Source organism: Sciurus carolinensis, chromosome 17 (genome assembly GCF_902686445.1).
Source record: "Sciurus carolinensis chromosome 17, mSciCar1.2, whole genome shotgun sequence".
Classification (NCBI taxonomy): Eukaryota; Metazoa; Chordata; class Mammalia; order Rodentia; family Sciuridae; genus Sciurus; species Sciurus carolinensis.
The window spans coordinates 22,192,406-22,209,833 of NC_062229.1; the positions used below are offsets into that span (position 1 = coordinate 22,192,406).

The following is a 17,428-nucleotide window of genomic DNA, read 5'->3' on the forward strand; positions in this document are numbered from 1 at the left end:
CCACTGAGCGGTCCCTGAGCCCCGCCTACCCCAACTTCCAGCCCCTCTTCCTCCCTAGGGGCTTGAAAGTCGTCCCCAGCCCCACGCCTTCGGCGCGCGGGTCCCACCGGTCTGGGCCCTCCCACTTCATCCCGCCTCTCTCGGTCCTCGGTGCGCAGCCTCCTCGGCCGGCCCTGGGTTTGGGCTGGAGAAAAGGAGAGAAAGCAGGAAGGCAGTCCCCGGCCCTCGCGCTGGCTGAGCTGTCCCACTTGCGCGGAATGGTTTTGGGGTTGCTCGGGAGGCGTCCCGGAGCCGCAGGAGGGGGCTCCTACTTCGGCAGACGAGGAGACATGGGCCCCGTGGGAGCGGGAAACCGGGTCCCGCACTCGGGGCAGGCGGGATTCCCAGGAGCAGAGCGGTGAGGGGACTTCTCCTGGGACTCATTCACATCCCCCCCACGGAAAAATCCACTCAGCGGCCCGCGGGTGGGGTGCGCCACGCGGTGAGTAATCGCTCCGGCGGCCTCCGCCCGCCAACTCCAGGTATCGCCGGCTGCCTGGAGCGACGCATAGTTTATCTTCCTTTTTGCGCTAAGATCCTTCTCCGTGTTATTATTTTTGGCCACTGCTCGGGTTTCGGGACCCCTCCGGGCTCCGGCGTCTTATCCCCCTCCTCTTCATCCCCACCCGATCCGGGCGCCCACGAAAAAAGGGTTACTGGCCTCCAAGGCCACCGCGAAGTGGGTTCCTGAAATGAGAGTTACGGGGTGGTCCCAGCCCCGCCCCGCCCCCAGCCGCAGTACTTGGAGAGGGTGAGAGTCTAACTCTCCCTTTCAGGGGTTTCTTGAAGAGGTCTGGACCCTCTCTCCACGTCCCCAAACAGCGGAAGGTGGGGGAGTGGAGGAGGGTCTGAGGAGGGTTCGGGCTTCCCCACCTTGTCTGCTCCCGGCTGCCCCTCACCCTCTTCTTGGATCCCCAGCTCAGACTTCAGAGTGTCAAAAAAGATTAATGGACGAGGACTTGGGGATGCAGGGCATCCCCCTCATCCGGACTCAGAATGTGGTGGTGGTGGGGGTAATGCCAAGGATGGATACTGTTGCTTCCTGGGACGAATCAGGCCTTTTTGCCTCAGTTTCTTCTTACGAAGTGAACAACTGGGAACAATCTAAAGGCTGCCATGGGAAAATGCAATGGAGCTGAAGTCCCCAAAACTTAAGCCCGTAGCGCAGCAGGGTGTATTCCCTGGAGCAGAGGTGGCCCCCAGGCTTATTTATTCCCTCTGGAAAATGGGGCCATAGTCCCACCTGCCAGAGAGTTCAGTGGAAGTGGCAATTCTTGACTGTGTTTCCAAGATACCCACCGCCCCTCCCCCGTTGTTTTTTCCCCGTTGCCCCTCCCTTGCACATGTTCCCAGTAGGGGTAGCGATGTCTGACCCCTTCCTGGGAGGACTTGGGACTTCTGGAGCAACATCTTTATTTTCCTCCATCTCGGCTCCTCCCCCAGTCACGGGGAAAGAGCTAGCTCTCCCTTCCACCCAGGTGCTCAGGCCAGAGACCTGGAAGCCGTGACAACTCTCTCCTTCGCTCTTCCCACACGGCCAATCCATCAGCAAATCCTCTTGGCCCTGATTCCAAAACATCCCCATTCTGAGATCCTGATCCCTCTCCCCACCTCATCCTGGTCCAGGTCCCCTTAGGGATGGGCCCAGCCTCCTCTGGGGCTTCTCCCCATAATCCTCCTGCATTTGTCTGAATACAGAGATTTTAAAAGAAGCAAAACAACTTCTCTGCTCTGCCACCCTCTCCCCTCTTGTCCCTTCCCTTCTTCACTCGCACCAGTCACTGTGGCCCCCTTTCCCCAAACATGCCAGGCTCATTAGTATTGAAGGGCCTTTGCACATGGGCTGTTCCTTGCACTGGGATGCTGTTCCCCAAATCTTCTCCTATATTAGCACCTTCTCTTCTGTGAGGTCCCGGGTTCTCAGAGAGGCCCCCCATCCTTTCCTGGTACTGTCCATTCCTGTCACTATCTTTTATTGTCTATGTAACACAATTCTTCAAACAACTTATTTCTTTCTCCCACATATTTTCTTAAGACTGTGGCACACCCTTAGGACCCCACGCTGAGCCCAGAGAGGGCCAATGAAGAGCTCAATAAATATTTGCAATATGAAGGAACCAAGGAGAATTCCAACTAGCAAGAAAACTCCATCCCAGCAAATCATGCTGTCTGGGGTCTCAGAACAGCCCCTGACAGGTTGTGTGATCCAAATTGTTAGACATCCCTCTCTGGTCCTTATCTATAGAAAGGTACGAACAATTGCCCTCTTCTGCCCAGCCCCACCCTAGAATGTGACCTTTGCCCTCTGGGTGAACTTTATCCCATACCTTTGGCTTTATGAAAGGGAGATGAACCCAAGGTGCACCCTTCCCTGTCCTTGGTGCCCCACCAACTTAACCCCGTCTTCCTTAGTCCGGCCACCTTTTTGTCAGGAAGAGGAACCAGGGTTGAAGAAACTTCTGGTAAATATTGACCCAAGTCCTTGAAGGTGGCTGGGAATGTACTGAGGGGAAGATGAAGGGAGGGTCCCTCCATGGGCTGGGGGAAGGGCTCTTCCTTAGTCCTTCAACCAAAAGTCACTTCTGGGTGAAAGGGCAGGATGGGGGTGATTCCAGTCCCAATACCCGGTGATGCCAGGCACTGAGGAGGCATCAGGGTGGGGCAGTGGTAACAGCACCTTCAGGGTCCTGTGGGACCCCAGAGCCAGTAGGAGAGCAGATAGCAGAGTTGCCTACTCCAGTCTGCTAACACCCCATCCCCAGGCTACATTGTATTGGAGGCTGGTCAGCCTTCCCGTCAAAGGATGAAGAAGGTCTGCTTGTGGATTTCAGGCCTGTATGTGCCCCAGGCTGTGTAACTGCCACCCTGGAGGCTGGGCTTGGGGAGCCCCTATTCCTGGGCCTCAAGTTTAGGTGCTCTGAACTTCAGACTTTAGAGGTGAGGCTTGGGGAATCCAGAGCTGCGCTGGCTCCTGGTCTGGGCTGGGGTCTCCCGAGCAAGGGAGGCCTAGGTGCTCTGCCCCTCTGCACCCTGAAGAAACTCCAAAGACTGGGGTCCCAGGAGGGGCAGCTGCTGGGCAGGGGGCAGCTGCACCCCTCTTTCCCTTCCAGCCGTCAGCAAACCGCGGCGCCACGGTGCCTTGCCTCCTCCCCAGCCTGGACCCGGCTTGGGGGTGGGGGTCAGCAGGGTCGTGGTGAGGGCGGAAAGGGACAAAGGGCGCTTGTCCTCCGCCCGCCCTGACCTCGGCTGCCGCTTCCCGGAGGCCTGGCGGGCCGCTGATTCACGCCCGGGCCGGCCGCAGTGCCCCCCGCCCGCCGCCCCCGCCGGGCCGCCCCGGGGGGTAGGAAGTGAGGGGGGGGCGGGGGGCGGCGCCGAGTCAACTTTCCCTCTTAAGCCCCGAAGGAATGTCGGCGGATTTCCTGAAACCCGACCCCGGCCGCCCGCCGGCCCGCCCGCCCCTCACCTGGACCGGCTCCCTCGGGAACGGCAGGAGGGGCGCGGGGGCTCACCTGGGGGGCCGGGGTCAAGTCCTCTTCCTCTCCCCTCCAGCGGCCTCCTGGAGCGGAAAGGCGGGGGAGTGGGCGGCGAACTCTCTTCCTCTGCCCGCGGGCAACCCGGGCCAGCGGTCTAGCCCCTCCAGCCTCAGTTTCCCCTTATGCAAAGGCGTGCGAGGTGTCCCTCCTTACTTTTGCGCTTTAAACAACGCTGCTTATGTCTGAAGTCCCCACCACCCAGCCTATGAGGCTTCGTAGGGCTCTGCCGGCCTCTGTTCTCCGACTTGTCACCTGGGCCATCGGCTTTGCCATTCTGGGTTCCAGTTTCCTAATTTGGAAGTAGGACAGCGCCACCAGTACCTATCTTATGGGGCTGTTGCAAGAAGTGTTTTCTTTGAAATGAATGCAGGACAAGCATCGTGAAAGGGTTAAACGCTGGAGACTCTCATCTGGCGTGTGTGGACTTGAATCCTGGCACTGCCCAAGAGTCCGGGAGTCTAATTCTCCCACCTGTGACATGGGGGCAATATTGGTCATAGTACACTGGGAAGTTTCCCGAGGCGTGGGCCTGGCGCAACGGTGGGTTGGATACCGGGTTCCCGGGCTCGATTCTCGAGCAAACGCAGGGCAGGAGGCCCTCACCGCCGGGTCGCGGCGGCCTAGCCTGGGAGGGGCGGGGCGGGGCGGGGGAGGGGCCGCGCCGGGATCCAGATGTTCGGGGTCCGCCAGGCACAGCCGCGCCTGATTAAGCCACTTGGGGGCCGGCTGGGGCCGCGGAGATGAAAGAGAGACGGCCGGCCGGGGAAGGGGGCGCGCCAGCCCGCCCCCCAGTCTCCTCCTTCCCAGCCGGAACCTGCGGCGCCCTCTGACCCGCCGACCCTGCAAGGCAGCCGCCCCGTCTGCGGGGGCGGAGCGTCGATAGGGACTTGCGGGCCTCGGCTCAGCGCAGCCTCTGCAGGCACCTGCGCCAGGCACGCCAGCAACTGGGACATCTTCGCAAAGGACCAAGGTTTAGAGGCGGCGCCTCCTTTGATGCCTGAAGGAGAGGAAGCTGGGTGGACCGCTTAACCCGACATTCTGCTCTTGGAGATCCAATCTGTCACTCTGGGGTGTGACAGTTTTTGAAGCCAGAAGTGTCCCTGTTTGCCCCCAAGTTTTCCCACGGGAATTAGACATTTCAGCAGTCCTGCGTACACCTCTGTCCCTTCCGACTGAGCCCTAGGGCGAGGGGCTCCCAGTCTGGAGGAGAGGGACCGGTTTCCCCATGTCTGTGTATCTGGACTGGGCCAGAGGAAGCGAAGCTGGCGGTGAGGGGCTAGTGGAGGGGCTAAGAGGGCTTCCTGGAGGAGGCGCGCTGCCCACAAGGCACCGCTCCTCTGAACCGGCTGTCAAAGGAGAAGATGCCAGGCCTTCGCCGACCAGGTCCTGCAGCGCTCATCTTCTTTCGATTCCACTCTCTGACTGGGCTTCTCTTCCTTCTATAAGCTCTCCCTCGTCCCAGGGTGCTGGCTCTTCCCTTTGACACCCAACGGGTGCCCGGATTACCCTTCTCCTCCATTCCCAGGGACCGGCTCAAATCTCCCCTCTGGGCAAGGCTGTCCTTGACATCCCTGGAGAATAGAACCCCGGCTCATCGCACCGCGCTATTTGTTTTCCCTAGCGCTGGCAGACGCCCCCGCTCATGGGACCCCCGAGATGGCACAAACGTAGGGGGCCGAGATCCACCTGCCCCGCCCCGCCCGCCCGCGACGGTGCCGCAGCGCCGTTCTCCACACGGGTTCTCCGCATCCCCCACCCCCCCTTCCCAGGCTGCCTCGCTCGGGTGACGTCAGCGCCCCGGTCCCCGCCGCCGCCGCATCCTCGGCTCCCGCCCCGGAGCCCGAGTCTCCCGCGCCCCCAGCGCATCGGCTGGCCATGGCTGCGGTGGCGCTGATGCCGGCGCTGCTGGTGCTACTCCTGCTGGCGTCGCCGCCCGCCGCCTCCGCGCCGCCCGCTCGCGATCCCTTCGCCCCACAGCTCGGGGACACACAGAACTGCCAGCAGCGGTGTCGCGAGCGCGACCCTGGCCCACGGCCCTCGCAGGTGAATCGCTTGCGGCGCCAGCTGGGGGACCCTGTATCTCTCCGATGGGGGAGGGGCTGGGGAAGCGGTTCCCTGGGTCCAGAGCTTGAGGGGAGGGGTCGGGAATGGAAGGGTCCCTCCGGTGGGGGAGAGGCGGGGGGTCCCTCCGACGGGGACAGGGGTGTTTTCTACGCGAGGAAGGGCTACGGGAGTCCCTCCAGCGGGGGATTTGGGGATGCAGACCCCCTCGGATGAGTGCGGTGTGTGGTGGGGGCCCTTCCAAGCGTGGGGAGGGCGTGGTGGTGGGGATGGGACTGAGGCCACCTTCCGGATCCCACCGCACTCTGCTGCGCAAGGACTGTCGACAGTCCAGTCCCCACCCTCGGGCCTGATTGCCCTCCCCACAGTACTCCTCTACATCCTTATCCCTACCACCCCCCGGGAGTTACCAGCCCGGACTCCGATCATCGCCCCCCAAACCTGACACAAAGGGTGACAAAATTTCCATCTTTGAATGCCCTTCCTGAGAATCCTCGATCCTCTTCCCTGGGATCCCCAGAGGGGTTCATTCATCTCCACCAGATCTTCCATTGTGCCCCTCTCTCTCCCGCTTCCTTCCCTCAGACCCGAGAGACCGTCCCCTCCAAATTCTTAGCCTCCTCCGACCTCACCTCAAGCTCCCTAGACTGGGGGAGGGGCAAACCTCCCCCCCAGCCCCCACGCTTCCAGTCCCCTGCCTCCTCCCGCCCCTCCCCGCGAGCCTGAGCCGGTGTCACCCCTCCCCTAGGCGGGGCTCCTGAGCCCCTCAGAGTCCCCGTATGACAAGGCCGTCCTGATCAGCGCTTGCGAGCGTGGCTGCCGTCTCTTCTCCATCTGCCGATTCGTGGCCAGGAGCTCCAAGCCCAATGCCACCCAGATTGAATGTGAAGCAGGTGAGGGTCGGCGGGCTGGCCGGGTGGGCGGGGGTGGGGAGAGGTGGCCTGGGAGAGCGGCCCGGGTCACGCCTCCCGCCCCTGCAGCCTGCGTGGAAGCCTACGTGAAGGAGACGGAGCAGCAGGCCTGCCGCGAAGGCTGCTGGAGCCAGTCCCCCGAGCCCGAGCAGGATCCTCGGCTGGAGCAGAAGGTGGGCGCCCTCCCATTCCAGCTCCTGGGCCCACTGCCTCTCTCCACCCCCAGTCTTCTGAACCCACATCCGGGTTCCATTCGGGGCCTAGAGGTGACCTCATCTGGGCCATGTCACGTCTCCAGCCTCAATTGTAAACCCTGCAACACGGAACCACCACCCCTCCCCCTCACGCCCCCACTACCTTTCTAGGAGTAAGTGGCAGAAAATAGTCACAGTTTACCAAACATTTATCCTGCTCCAGGTCCTACTGTAGCCTGTCCCAAATTCCTCAAGCAACTCAGAAACACCAGGCCTGACACCCCCATTTGGGGACCCAAGGAGCCACTGCCCAGGTCACAAGGACCCTTGTGCAAGGTCCTTTGTGCAAGGGTCAAGATTTGAAGCCGCCAGGGCTTGTGGCTGCCACAAGGCTACCAGATCTATCTGGCACTGGTCTAAGCAGTTTTTCTGTGACAAAAAGGTAGCCATGATCATCTGGAGGGCCTTAGAGCTGAGGTTCAGGGAGGCCTGCGCACACATAGCCCTGGGGCGGAAAAATAATGCTCCCTGCCTGGTCTATCCGTGATTCCAAGTAACACCCCATTCAGGGAAATCGAGGCATGGGGAGTCATGTGCACAGCCAGAGACTCAGCCTAGAATTCCCCAGAAAGCCTCCCCCTTCATCCACATTGTCCACCCCCTCAGACCTTTACTGTTCAGAAAAGCACACTGCAATGTCACCCTGCGCATTCAGGACTCCTTCTTGACACCATCGCATATGAATAATGGTGGGAGCCCCTGAGTGACTCAATGGCAGAGCACTTGCCTAGCACTCACGAGGCCCTGGGTTCCATCCCCAGCACCCAAATAATAGTAATGATAATCGTAACTGTGGTGAAATTTTTAGTAATAGTGGCCACTAGTCCTTAGAAGCTTGTGTTGTGCCAGGTGCTTGGCAGACATCTAGTGGAACTCTTGTGGCTGCCGCGTGAAGGAAGAGAATCGCCCTGTTTTAAGTCTCAGAGAAGGCAATCCATTCCCCCAGGGGCACACAGCAAGCCAAATGCTGTGCAGAGGTCTGCATTTGTTATACAAAATCTGTTGTTCAAACCACTTAGCCAAATCCGAACATAGTGAATTCCCCCAACCCTCTTCCCATTGGTTAACACCCTTCTTTTTTGACATTTCTGTGCTTGGGTCTCCCTTCACCAGAGAAAGGTCCTGGAAACTCCTAGTGGGGCCCTGTCCCTCCTGGACTTATTTTCCACCCTCTGCAATGACCTCGTCAATTCAGCTCAGGGTTTCGTCTCCTCCACTTGGACATACTACCTGCAGACTGACAATGGGAAGGTGGTGGTGTTCCAGGTGAGAGCTCTAGCAGGGACCACAAGTGGTCAGGGTGAAAAGGTGGGATGCATTGACCCTTGTCTCATGGAATGCAAAGTCTAAGGTGGGGCAAGCTTCAGGCATAGCTGGATCCAGGAGCTCAGCGTTTCAGTCCACCCCTTGACTGTGCTTTCCTCGATAGTGGCTTCATTTCCAGGCATGTCCTTCCCTCCTGCCAACAGGGTGGATGCCAGAGGGACTAAACTACAACTCCTCTAGGGTTTTACTGAACTGGGATTTATTATGATTGGTCCTGGATGGGTCATTTGATCATGCCTCAGCCAATCTGTTATTCAGTGTCTTGTCCTGAGTCATCTTCCTATTTCATGACTGAAGGTCAGTGCTTAGGCAAATGGAGGGACCTGAGAAAGCTGGAAATAGCATCCTTGACATCAGCCCGCTGCCCATGGATGGGTCCTCCCTACCTTCCTCCTAGTGGATCTAGGTATCAGCCTGGCAGGAGACATTGTAGCCAACTGGGATCCAGAGAGGGGCCTGCAGGTCACACGATGCCCTTGTAACAGCCTCTCTGTGCTCTTGTCGCAAACCCAGACCCAACCTGTAGTCGAGAGCCTTGGGTTCCAGGGGGGCCGTCTGCAGCGAGTGGAGGTGACCTGGAGGGGGTCTCACCCTGAGGCCTTGGAGGTGCACGTGGGTAAGGCTCCACTTGCATGGGTGGTCTCTCTCCAGTGCCCCACTGTCTTGGAGTCCTCCTGGCAAGGGGCCCCTATAGGATTGGGACCTCTATCCTCAGTTCCTGGGTTCCATGGTCCATCTCCCAGGGTTCCTTGGCCCATCCCCCAGGATCCATCTCCAGGGTTCCGGTCTCCATTCCAGAACTCCATGCCCTCTTGCCCTGGGTCCTGGCCTTTCTTCATTCATGGCTCTGTGGCCTCTTAGTGGAGGCCTGGAGGCCCCTGAGACTGAACTTCTCTCTCAGACCCTGTGGGCCCCTTGGACAAGGTGAGAAAGGCCAAGATACGTGTCAAGACCAGCAGCAAGGCCAAGGTGGACTCTGAAGAGCCCCAGGACAATGATTTCCTGAGCTGCATGTCCCGGTGGGTGGTAGGACCCCGCGGGGTGCGTGGGTTGGAGGTGGGACAGGAGGAGAGGTTCTCCCTGACCTCTGAGGTGCCTGCGGGTGCGACAGGCGCTCAGGGCTGCCTCGCTGGATCCTGGCCTGCTGCCTCTTCCTGTCTGTGCTGGTGATGCTGTGGCTGAGTTGCTCTACCCTGGTGACCGCACCCGGCCAGCACCTCAAGTTCCAGGTGGGTGGGGTGGAGGTGGGCAGGAGGGAGGTGAGGGGCTGTTGCCTGGTTCCATGCTGGGCCTTCCTCTGCTGGAGGCGAGGCCCCAGCTGCCTGGGGCACCAGTGGCCTTTCTTCCTGTAGCCCCTGACCCTGGAGCAGCACAAGGGCTTCATGGTGGAGCCAGACTGGCCCCTCTACCCTCCCCCATCGCACACCTGTGAGGACAGCCCCCCACCCTACAAGCTGAAGCTGGACCTGACCAAGCTGTAGGCCTCACTGGGCAGAACATTGCCGCGTTCAGAGGCCCTCCCGGCCTCGCCTGCTGTGTCCCGGAGTCCGAGGTCAGCGTGGGACCTTCCCTGGGCTTCCCCACCTCAAATCCCTCTCGCCCTCAGCCGGTCCCTCACTCCGCCAGGTCCCAGGACAGGAGCCTGGCTGGGGTGGGCGTCTGGCCTTGTCCCCATCCTGCTTCTTTGGAGCGTGCTCTTCCCGTCCTCATCGTGTGGCTTTCTGAGTGTTTGAACCCCCGTGTGTGTCACCTTTCTTCTTTCTCTCTCCCCTCTGGGGGGCTGAGGGCTACAGGGAGCCACTTCCTGTTAGGGCTTCTCCCTTCTTCCCTCCCTATTCTTGGAGACCCAGCCCCCCAAGAGAGGGAGGGAGGCTCCCATGCCGGGAGGGGGTGCAACTGGGGCTGGAGAAGAATAAACCATGTATATAAAGACGCCTTGGCCTGAGCCTGCTTCCGTCGGTCTGTCTTCTCTGGGAGAGGTGAGCTCGCGTGGCCACGACTCCTGCCCGCCGTGCCCTTTCAGATGTGGGGAAAGCCCTCGGGAGTGTTTTGGTGGAGTGCCAGGGATCGAACCCAGGGGCCCTCGGCTACTGCGCCACATCCCCAGCCCTGTTTTTTTATATTTTATTGAGAGACAGGGTCTCACTGAGTTGCTTAGGGCCTCACCCATTGCCGAGGCTGGCTTTGAACTCCCAATCCTCCTGCCTCAGCCTCCCAAGCCACTGGGATTACAGGCGTGTGCCACCGCAGTTTACACCTTAAAGAGGAAGTCTGGTGATGTGGCCATCCGGCTTCCATTCCCCTTTCCTTTGGGGACAGAGTTCTGGCCCACTGGTGAGTCTCAGGGCACTATCATGGAATCTTCCCTCCCCTGTCTGAGGACACTCAAATGTGGCCTTTCCCCTCCGCACTTTGTGTCTGGGAGAACTCATGCAGGATAGGGGCATCCGTGCCCTGATACGGGCATGCCCTGCTTAAAAACCAAAAATAAGGGCTGGGGATGTAGCTCCATTGGTAGAGTGCCTGCCTCGCAAGCACAAAGCCCTGGGTTCAATCCCCAGCACCGCAAAAAAAAAGAAAAAAAAAAAAGCAGGGCTGGGGTGTGACTCAGTGGTGGAGCACTTACCTGGCAGGTGTGAGGCCCTGGGTTTGATTCTCCACACCGCATATAAAGAAATAAATAAAATAAAGGTCCATTGACAACTAAAAATATACCTTTGAAAAACAAAAAGACAGGGCTGGAGGTACAGCTCAGTTGGCAGCATGCTTGCCTGGCCTGCACAAGGCCCTGGGTTCAACCCCCAGCACCACACACAAAAAAAGAAAAAAAATCCACAGCCGATGTTGTGACTCAATGGTAGAGCGCTTGCGGAGCACGTGTGAGGCCTCGCATGTGGTTTGAGTCTCGGCACCACATAAAAAAATAAAATAAAGATATCGTGTGCATCTACAATACGATCCACCAAAAACATCTGCAGACTTCCCAGCTCCGTCCACTAGAACGGGGCCCTGTTCAGTGGGTGGAGTTGTCTCTGTTGAGATTCCTGCTGGTGCGGGCCCATGAAGGACGCTCTCAGGCAGGGACAGGGAGGTTTCCAGGGCTCCGGCTGAATGAGTGACGGGTGGGGGGTGGGTGAGTGGGCAGGGGCAGCAGGAAGCAAGTTAAAAGGCACCCAGAGCTGGATGTCAGCCCTTCCGCCCTTCATTCTGCCCTGTGTCCTGGAAGGTCAATTCCCAGGGTCCTCTGCCTTCCCCTGCGGGTGGGGGACCAGGAGAGAACAGGTAGAGTTTTTCCTGGTGTACCTCCTGGCATCCCCAGCTACAAGACCACAGCTCTGGCTGGGTGTGGTGGTTGGTGCACACCTGTAATCCCAGCTCCTCAGGAGGCTGAGGCAGGAGGATCGAAAATTGGAGGCCAGCTTGGGCAACTTAGCAAGACTGTCTCAAAAGTAAATTAATAAATTAGAAAAATATCACAGCTCGGCTGGGCAACCTCTTGCTAGTCTGTGTCTGGGGCTTCATCCTGGGTGTGGGGACAGCTCCTGTTCCTGCCACACTTTCCCAGGAGTTACCCAGGCTGTGCCCACGGCCTTGAAATAGTGCCTTTCTTACAACTCTCCTGAATTGTCCATTCTGGGTTCTGAGCGCTGCTTGCTGCGGAGCCCTGCCTGGCAGCTGGACATCATGAAGCAACCCAGCTGCGCCATGGGCCCCAGCTGTCATTCCGGGCTCCATGTGAGATTTCAGGGTCGTCCATAGCAAGTCACCCAGGAAATAACACCTGCACAGAGCAGAGAAGGAAGCAGGCCAGCACCACTTTCTTTGATGATGAAAATGTTTTGCGCGTATCACCTACAACTGCCCACTGTGATTGGTACGAATGAAATTTGTGTGTGTGTGTGTGTGTGTGTGTGCGCGCGTGCATGTACATTACTGTATTGAACCCAGGGCCACTCGACCACTGAGCCCCAGCCGCAGCCCTTTTTTAGTTTTTATTTAGAGACAGGGTCTTTTTTTTGTTGTTGTTGTTGTTTTTGGGGGGTGCTGGGGATCGAACCCAGGGCCTTGTGCTTGCAAGGCAAGCACTCTACCAACTGAGCTATCTCCCCAGCCCCGAGACAGGGTCTTACTAGGATGCTTATAGCCTCACTAAGTTGCTGAGGCTGGCTTTGAACTCTCCATCCTCCTGCCTCAGCCTCCCGAGCTCCTGGGATTCCAGGCGGGCGCCAGTTCTATTTATTCCTGATTGGTGTGTGGACAGCCAGACCTGGTTTACTGACAGATGTTGCCATTGCTATGCTTTCTTAACACTTTGTACCTTTTTTTTTTTTTTTTTTTTTCTTTCTTGGTACAGAGGATTGAACCCAGGGGTGTTCTACCACTGAGTCACATCCCCAGTCCTTTTTATTATTCGTTTTGAGACAAGGTCTTACTAAGTTGCTCAGGCTGACCTCAAACTTGGGATCCTCCTGCCTCAGCCTCCCGAGTTGCTGACATGACAGGTGCACACCACTGTGCCTGGCTCTTCTATTTTTTAAAATTGTGGCAAAACACATAGTTGTTTCTCTGGCTCTATACATTCCAAATCCATGGATTCAACCAACTGTGGATTCAAACTATTTGGAAAAAATTTGCATCTGCTGGGGTTGTAGCTCAGTGGCAGAGCACTTGCCTAACCCAGGTGAGGCATTGGGTTTGATCCTTTGCATCACATAAAAATAAAATATAAATTTAAAAAAGGTATTGTGTGTCCACCTATAACTAAAAATATTATTTAAAAATATTCATCTCTACTGAACATATACAGACTTTCCACTCATCCTTATTCCCTAAACGATAGTCTGACATCCATGTACACAACATTTACATTATAGTAGTATTCTAATTCTTCCAGAGATGATTTAAAGTCTACTGGAGAAGCCAGGTGCAGTGGCACAGGCCTGTAATTCCAGCAACTCAAGAGCTGAGGCAGGAGGATTGCAAGTTTGAGGCCAGCCCCAGCAACTTAGTGAGATCCTGTCTCAAAATAAAAAAATAGGGGCTGAGGTTATGGCTCAGTGGTTGAGCACTTGCCTAGCATGTGTGAGGCAGTGGGTTTGATTCTCAGCACTGCATATAAATAAATGAATAAAATAAAGGTCCATCAACAACTAAAAATACTTTTTAAATAAATAAATTAAGGGCTGGGGATATAGCTCAGTGGTAGAATGCCCCTGGTTCAATTCCTAGTATCACATAAAAATAATAAAGTCCAGAAAAGGATGTGCAGAGGTTCTTTGCAAACGCTGTAGCATTTTATGTAAGGGATTTGAGCATACATGAACTTTGGTATCCATGGGGGGGTGGTCCACAGATCAGCGCCCGACGGATATTAAGGAATGACTATATAACATGAAAATGTGCTATTTTAATAATACATTTATTCATTTTGCAGTGCTGGGGATGGAACCCAGGGCCTCACACGGGCTAGGCAAGTGCCCTGCCACTGAGCCCCACCCCAGACGTGGGAGTTTTCCGTTTACAGCTCAGTGGCCTGAAGTGCATCCGCAGGGGCTGGGGATGTAGCTCAGTGGCAGAGCTGCTCAGCAAGTACTGGGTTCAACACCCAGCACCGCAAAATAAAATAAAATAAAAATCACAGACGTGCATCCACGACGTCTGGCAACCATCTCTCTGTTGGAATGGCTACCGGAAGTGGTCAGTTGCGCTCTAAGGGGACCCTCCTTGTCCTTACCCGGTTTCCGGGTCCTGCCTCCAAACTCTCGCCAGCCGGTTCTGCACGTGAGCAGCATCGGTTCCTTCTGGCCCTCACCTCTTCTCATTCCATCACCGAGGACCGCCCCCCACCTGGCCTCCAAAGCATACCTCCGGCCCACGCGCTTCCTGTTTCCATGGCAACCACGGAGGCCCAAGCTGTCCTTGCTTCTCGCCCAACAATTGCACCTGCCTCCTCTCCAGGCCCCCTGCCTCGCCTCCAGCTGGCCTCCAGGTCCATCTGCTGTCAACCAAATCCCCCCCTAGAGGTCACCCTCTGGGGTTCCCTCGGCTGTAAGGAGCTCCCTGTCCATACCCTCTGCTCTTACCACATTTATAATTTTGTTTTCATGACCCACGGAGCCACATCCCCAGCTCTGTTTTGTATTTTATTTAGAGACAGAGTCTCACTGAGTTGCTCAGCGCCTCACCGTTGCTGAGGCTGGCTTTGGACTTGTGATCCTCCTGCCTCAGCCTCCCGAGCCTCTGGGATGACAGGCATGGGCCACCATACCCAATGACCACATTTATAATTGATTGATAATTATTTGTTTCAATCTCGGCTTCCTTTGACACAATTTGATAAACCCCAGGAAGGCAGCTCTGGAAGGTCTTGAACCTGGAAGTGAGAGGCTGGGTAATTATATTTTTGCTTGTTTTTCCATTTCCCTCTCAGACCCCAGAAGCAGCCCACCCTGTCCAGCCCATTCCCTCCATGGACTCAGATCCCGTCCCTCCTCTGCGACCCCCCTGCTTGAGTCCCTGTTGCCTCAGACACTACCTAATTTCTTACCTGCAGAAGGGCTTTCAGTCCTCGATGACCTGGTCACCACATCTCCTGTTGCATCCCTCCCAGCTTTTGGTCTTGGAGACAAGAATGGGCTCCTTGTCCCTATTCCTGATGGCAAGAGCCATGGTTCAAGCCTTTGCGCCTCTGCCATAGCTTTCCTTCTGCGTGGAATGGATGCTGTCATGAACCGGGAGGGAAGGCCATGGCACCTTCTTCCCTCCTCCTCTTTCCTAACAGATGTCTGGTCTGGTCTGATGGTTGGTCTATGTGTCTCAGGGACGTCAAATGGCAAGGCTTAAGTCTACTCAGGCATGCGTGGCATTTATGGGGAGACGGATATGTCCCGTGAACTAATGTTGCTGAACTGGAAGTGCGCAAATCCGGAGCTACTGAGGGCCCCTTGTCACCACAACGACAGTGCCTGTCTGAGGAATGGAGACGGTGCCTTCAGGTCATGACAGGAAGTCCTAGATCTAGCTGTGCTTGAAGTCCACCTTGTTCCTCAATTTTTGACTGATATCAGTTTGTGTTAGCCTTCTTGAGACTGAAACATTCAACCCCTTTCTCTCTTGTCTCTCCTCTTCCTCAAGACTGAGCTCTCCTTCCAAGAGTATTTAATTCATTTAATTGAATTTTCTGTGTGTATGCATGTATCCACTGACACCGGGGATTGAGCCTAGGGGTGCGTTGCTGAGCTAGCTCCCCAGTCCTTTTTGGTTTTGATTTGGAGACAGGGTCTTGCTCAGTTGCCCAGGCTGGTTTCACATCTGTGGTCCTCCCCTGCCTTACCCTCCTGAGTTGCTGGAATTACAGGCTTGCACCACCACGCCTGGCCTACGGATATTTCAGAATTCGTTTTGTATTCTGCGTCTGGCCCATCGGTTCTTTTATTTGGCTGTTTTGCGGCACTGGGGTTTGAACTCAGCCATGCCGTGCTGGGTGGGTGCTCTACCACCAGGTCACATCCCCAGCCGAGGGCGGTGGTTGTCCAGGATCCAGGGACCCGCTCAGGCCTTGACCCAGACAGGCGCCTCGTGACTGGAGAAGGAGCGGTGGCGGGCGGGTTGGTAGGACCTGTGCACTCTGTGGCCCGCAGTCGTGGAAGCTCCCGACCAGAAGGCGAGCGGGCTGCCTGAGGAGGGGGCGGGAGGTGGGTTCTGAGGGGGGCTAGGATCTGGAGGAAGGAAGGGGCGCCCCGGTGATGGAGACCGAGGCTGTGTTCCTGTGCAGGTGCGGCTGCCTGGCGTGGGGGTCCCGGGCGTGCCTGTGCTGTGTCCTGGAGCTGCGGGTCCACCTGTGTGTGCGTGTGTTCCCTCACGTCTCCCGCCCTCTGTGGGTTCTGCTCAGGCCCTTCAAGCCCCTGTGAGCTGCCCCTGCCCCTCCACTTGCCCTTCCCTGGCCACACCCCAGGCACTCCAGGGCCTTGCGGGGTCTCTGCCTGGAACACACCCTCCTTAGGAGCCTGGCCGGGCTCCTTGATGTATTTGCCACCTCAGGTTGCCGCCCCCCAGGCCTGTGTCCCATCCCTCTCTCCTGGCCGTGGGAAACTTTCCCGACCCTTACTCTCTGACCCCAGCCGCATGCCCTGCAGGGCTGGGTCTGCCGGGGTCCCAGCGCCCACAAATGGAGACCACAGGGGCATTGCATCTGGGACGGCTGAGGAAGGGCCCCACTGCAGGAAGACCCCGGGGCTGCTTTGCCCAGGCTCCGGTTTGGAGCCCATGCTGGAGTCCTGCTGGAGAGAGTGCCCTTGGAACGTGTGGCCCTGGACCTGCCTTGATCAATCTCTGAGCCTCAGTTTACTATCTGTCCCCAGGGCTGGGGCCCTCTCTCCATTTTCCTCCCACGTTGCACACAGACCTGGTGGTGATGGGTGGGTGGGTGGTGTCATGGCAACTGGTAGGAGCACCCATGTGTCCGGGTAGCAAGGGTTGCCAAGCAACAGACCATTCTGTTCCTTGGCAACAGGGACAGAGATCTGGCCCGGGGGTGGTGATCCACTGGGAGAGGGAGGGAGTGGGAATGTCCCCGGCCTCCAGCAGGCACTTAACTGACACTCCAAACGCTGGGGAAGGATGGGGACGCACATCTGTCTTCTCTGAGGATTTGGGGAATTCAGGCCGAGGCCCTGCCAAGGCCGCCAGGTCACCTATAGGCGTCCTTCCCCTCCTCATGTCCCCACAAGGCCCAGCCCCTGTGCCTGAAGCCCGTTCCCTCTTCACTGCTCCGGCCAACGCTTCAGCGTGAACATCCTCGTGGGACCTCCCAGCTCAGTCCAGCCGCCCCCGTCACAATGCCCCAACTCCTGCTTTTATCATGTTGACAATTCAGTGGTTGCTAGCTTGCTTGTGTGATGATTGGTTTAATAAATGGTCCCCCTGCCAGATGCGACAAGCGTCGGCCACAGCTGTGTCGCACACACCGAGGAAGCCGCTCTCCATACGTCTTGTCGACACTCGGCCCGGCCTGTCTCCTCCCAAGCCAGTTCAATGTGGCCTCATCTCTGTCCCTTAGGGCCTTTCTGGGGCTGGGGTCAGCATCCCACATCATGTCTACCTGGAATGTTTGGGGGGGCATTCTGGATTTCTCCACAACGTTCTGGAACATTCTGGAACATTCTAAAACTCCTTGTCTCTTGCTCTTACTAAAGGGGGAACATCACCTGTTTAAAGAGCCTCACAGTGACCTCCTGGCAGAACCAGCCCCTCCTCCCTCAATCTCTCCACCTATGGCCTTCGCTGCAGTTATCACATCTGGAAG

The 17,428-nt window shown here is 57.2% G+C and overlaps 1 protein-coding gene and 1 non-coding gene across 2 annotated transcripts; one reads left to right on the forward strand and one right to left on the reverse strand.

Moving 5' to 3' along the window:
- Positions 1 to 139: 139 nt before the first annotated feature.
- Positions 140 to 10,057, forward strand: Tmem59l (transmembrane protein 59 like). Its single transcript, XM_047531961.1, has 9 exons — positions 140 to 481; positions 5,342 to 5,615; positions 6,382 to 6,526; positions 6,614 to 6,717; positions 7,912 to 8,064; positions 8,638 to 8,740; positions 9,026 to 9,143; positions 9,236 to 9,353; positions 9,477 to 10,057. The coding sequence occupies exons 2-9, from the start codon at positions 5,448 to 5,450 to the stop codon at positions 9,603 to 9,605; spliced, it is 1,038 nt and encodes a 345-aa protein (XP_047387917.1). The 5' UTR covers positions 140 to 481; positions 5,342 to 5,447; the 3' UTR covers positions 9,606 to 10,057.
- Positions 10,058 to 12,159: 2,102 nt separating this feature from the next.
- Trnaa-ugc (transfer RNA alanine (anticodon UGC)) lies at positions 12,160 to 12,233 on the reverse strand. Its single transcript has one exon. It is a non-coding gene; the product is annotated as a tRNA-Ala (tRNA).
- Positions 12,234 to 17,428: the final 5,195 nt, after the last annotated feature.

Bases quoted from the DNA above. Each gene is read 5' to 3' on its own strand.
- Tmem59l (XM_047531961.1), top strand. From the start codon at position 5,448: ATGGCTGCGGTGGCGCTGATGCCGGCGCTGCTGGTGCTACTCCTGCTG. The intron at 5,616-6,381 runs GTGAATCGCTTG...CCCCTCCCCTAG, and splicing joins CTGGCCCACGGCCCTCGCAG to GCGGGGCTCCTGAGCCCCTC. The intron at 8,741-9,025 runs GTAAGGCTCCAC...CTTCTCTCTCAG, and splicing joins GGCCTTGGAGGTGCACGTGG to ACCCTGTGGGCCCCTTGGAC.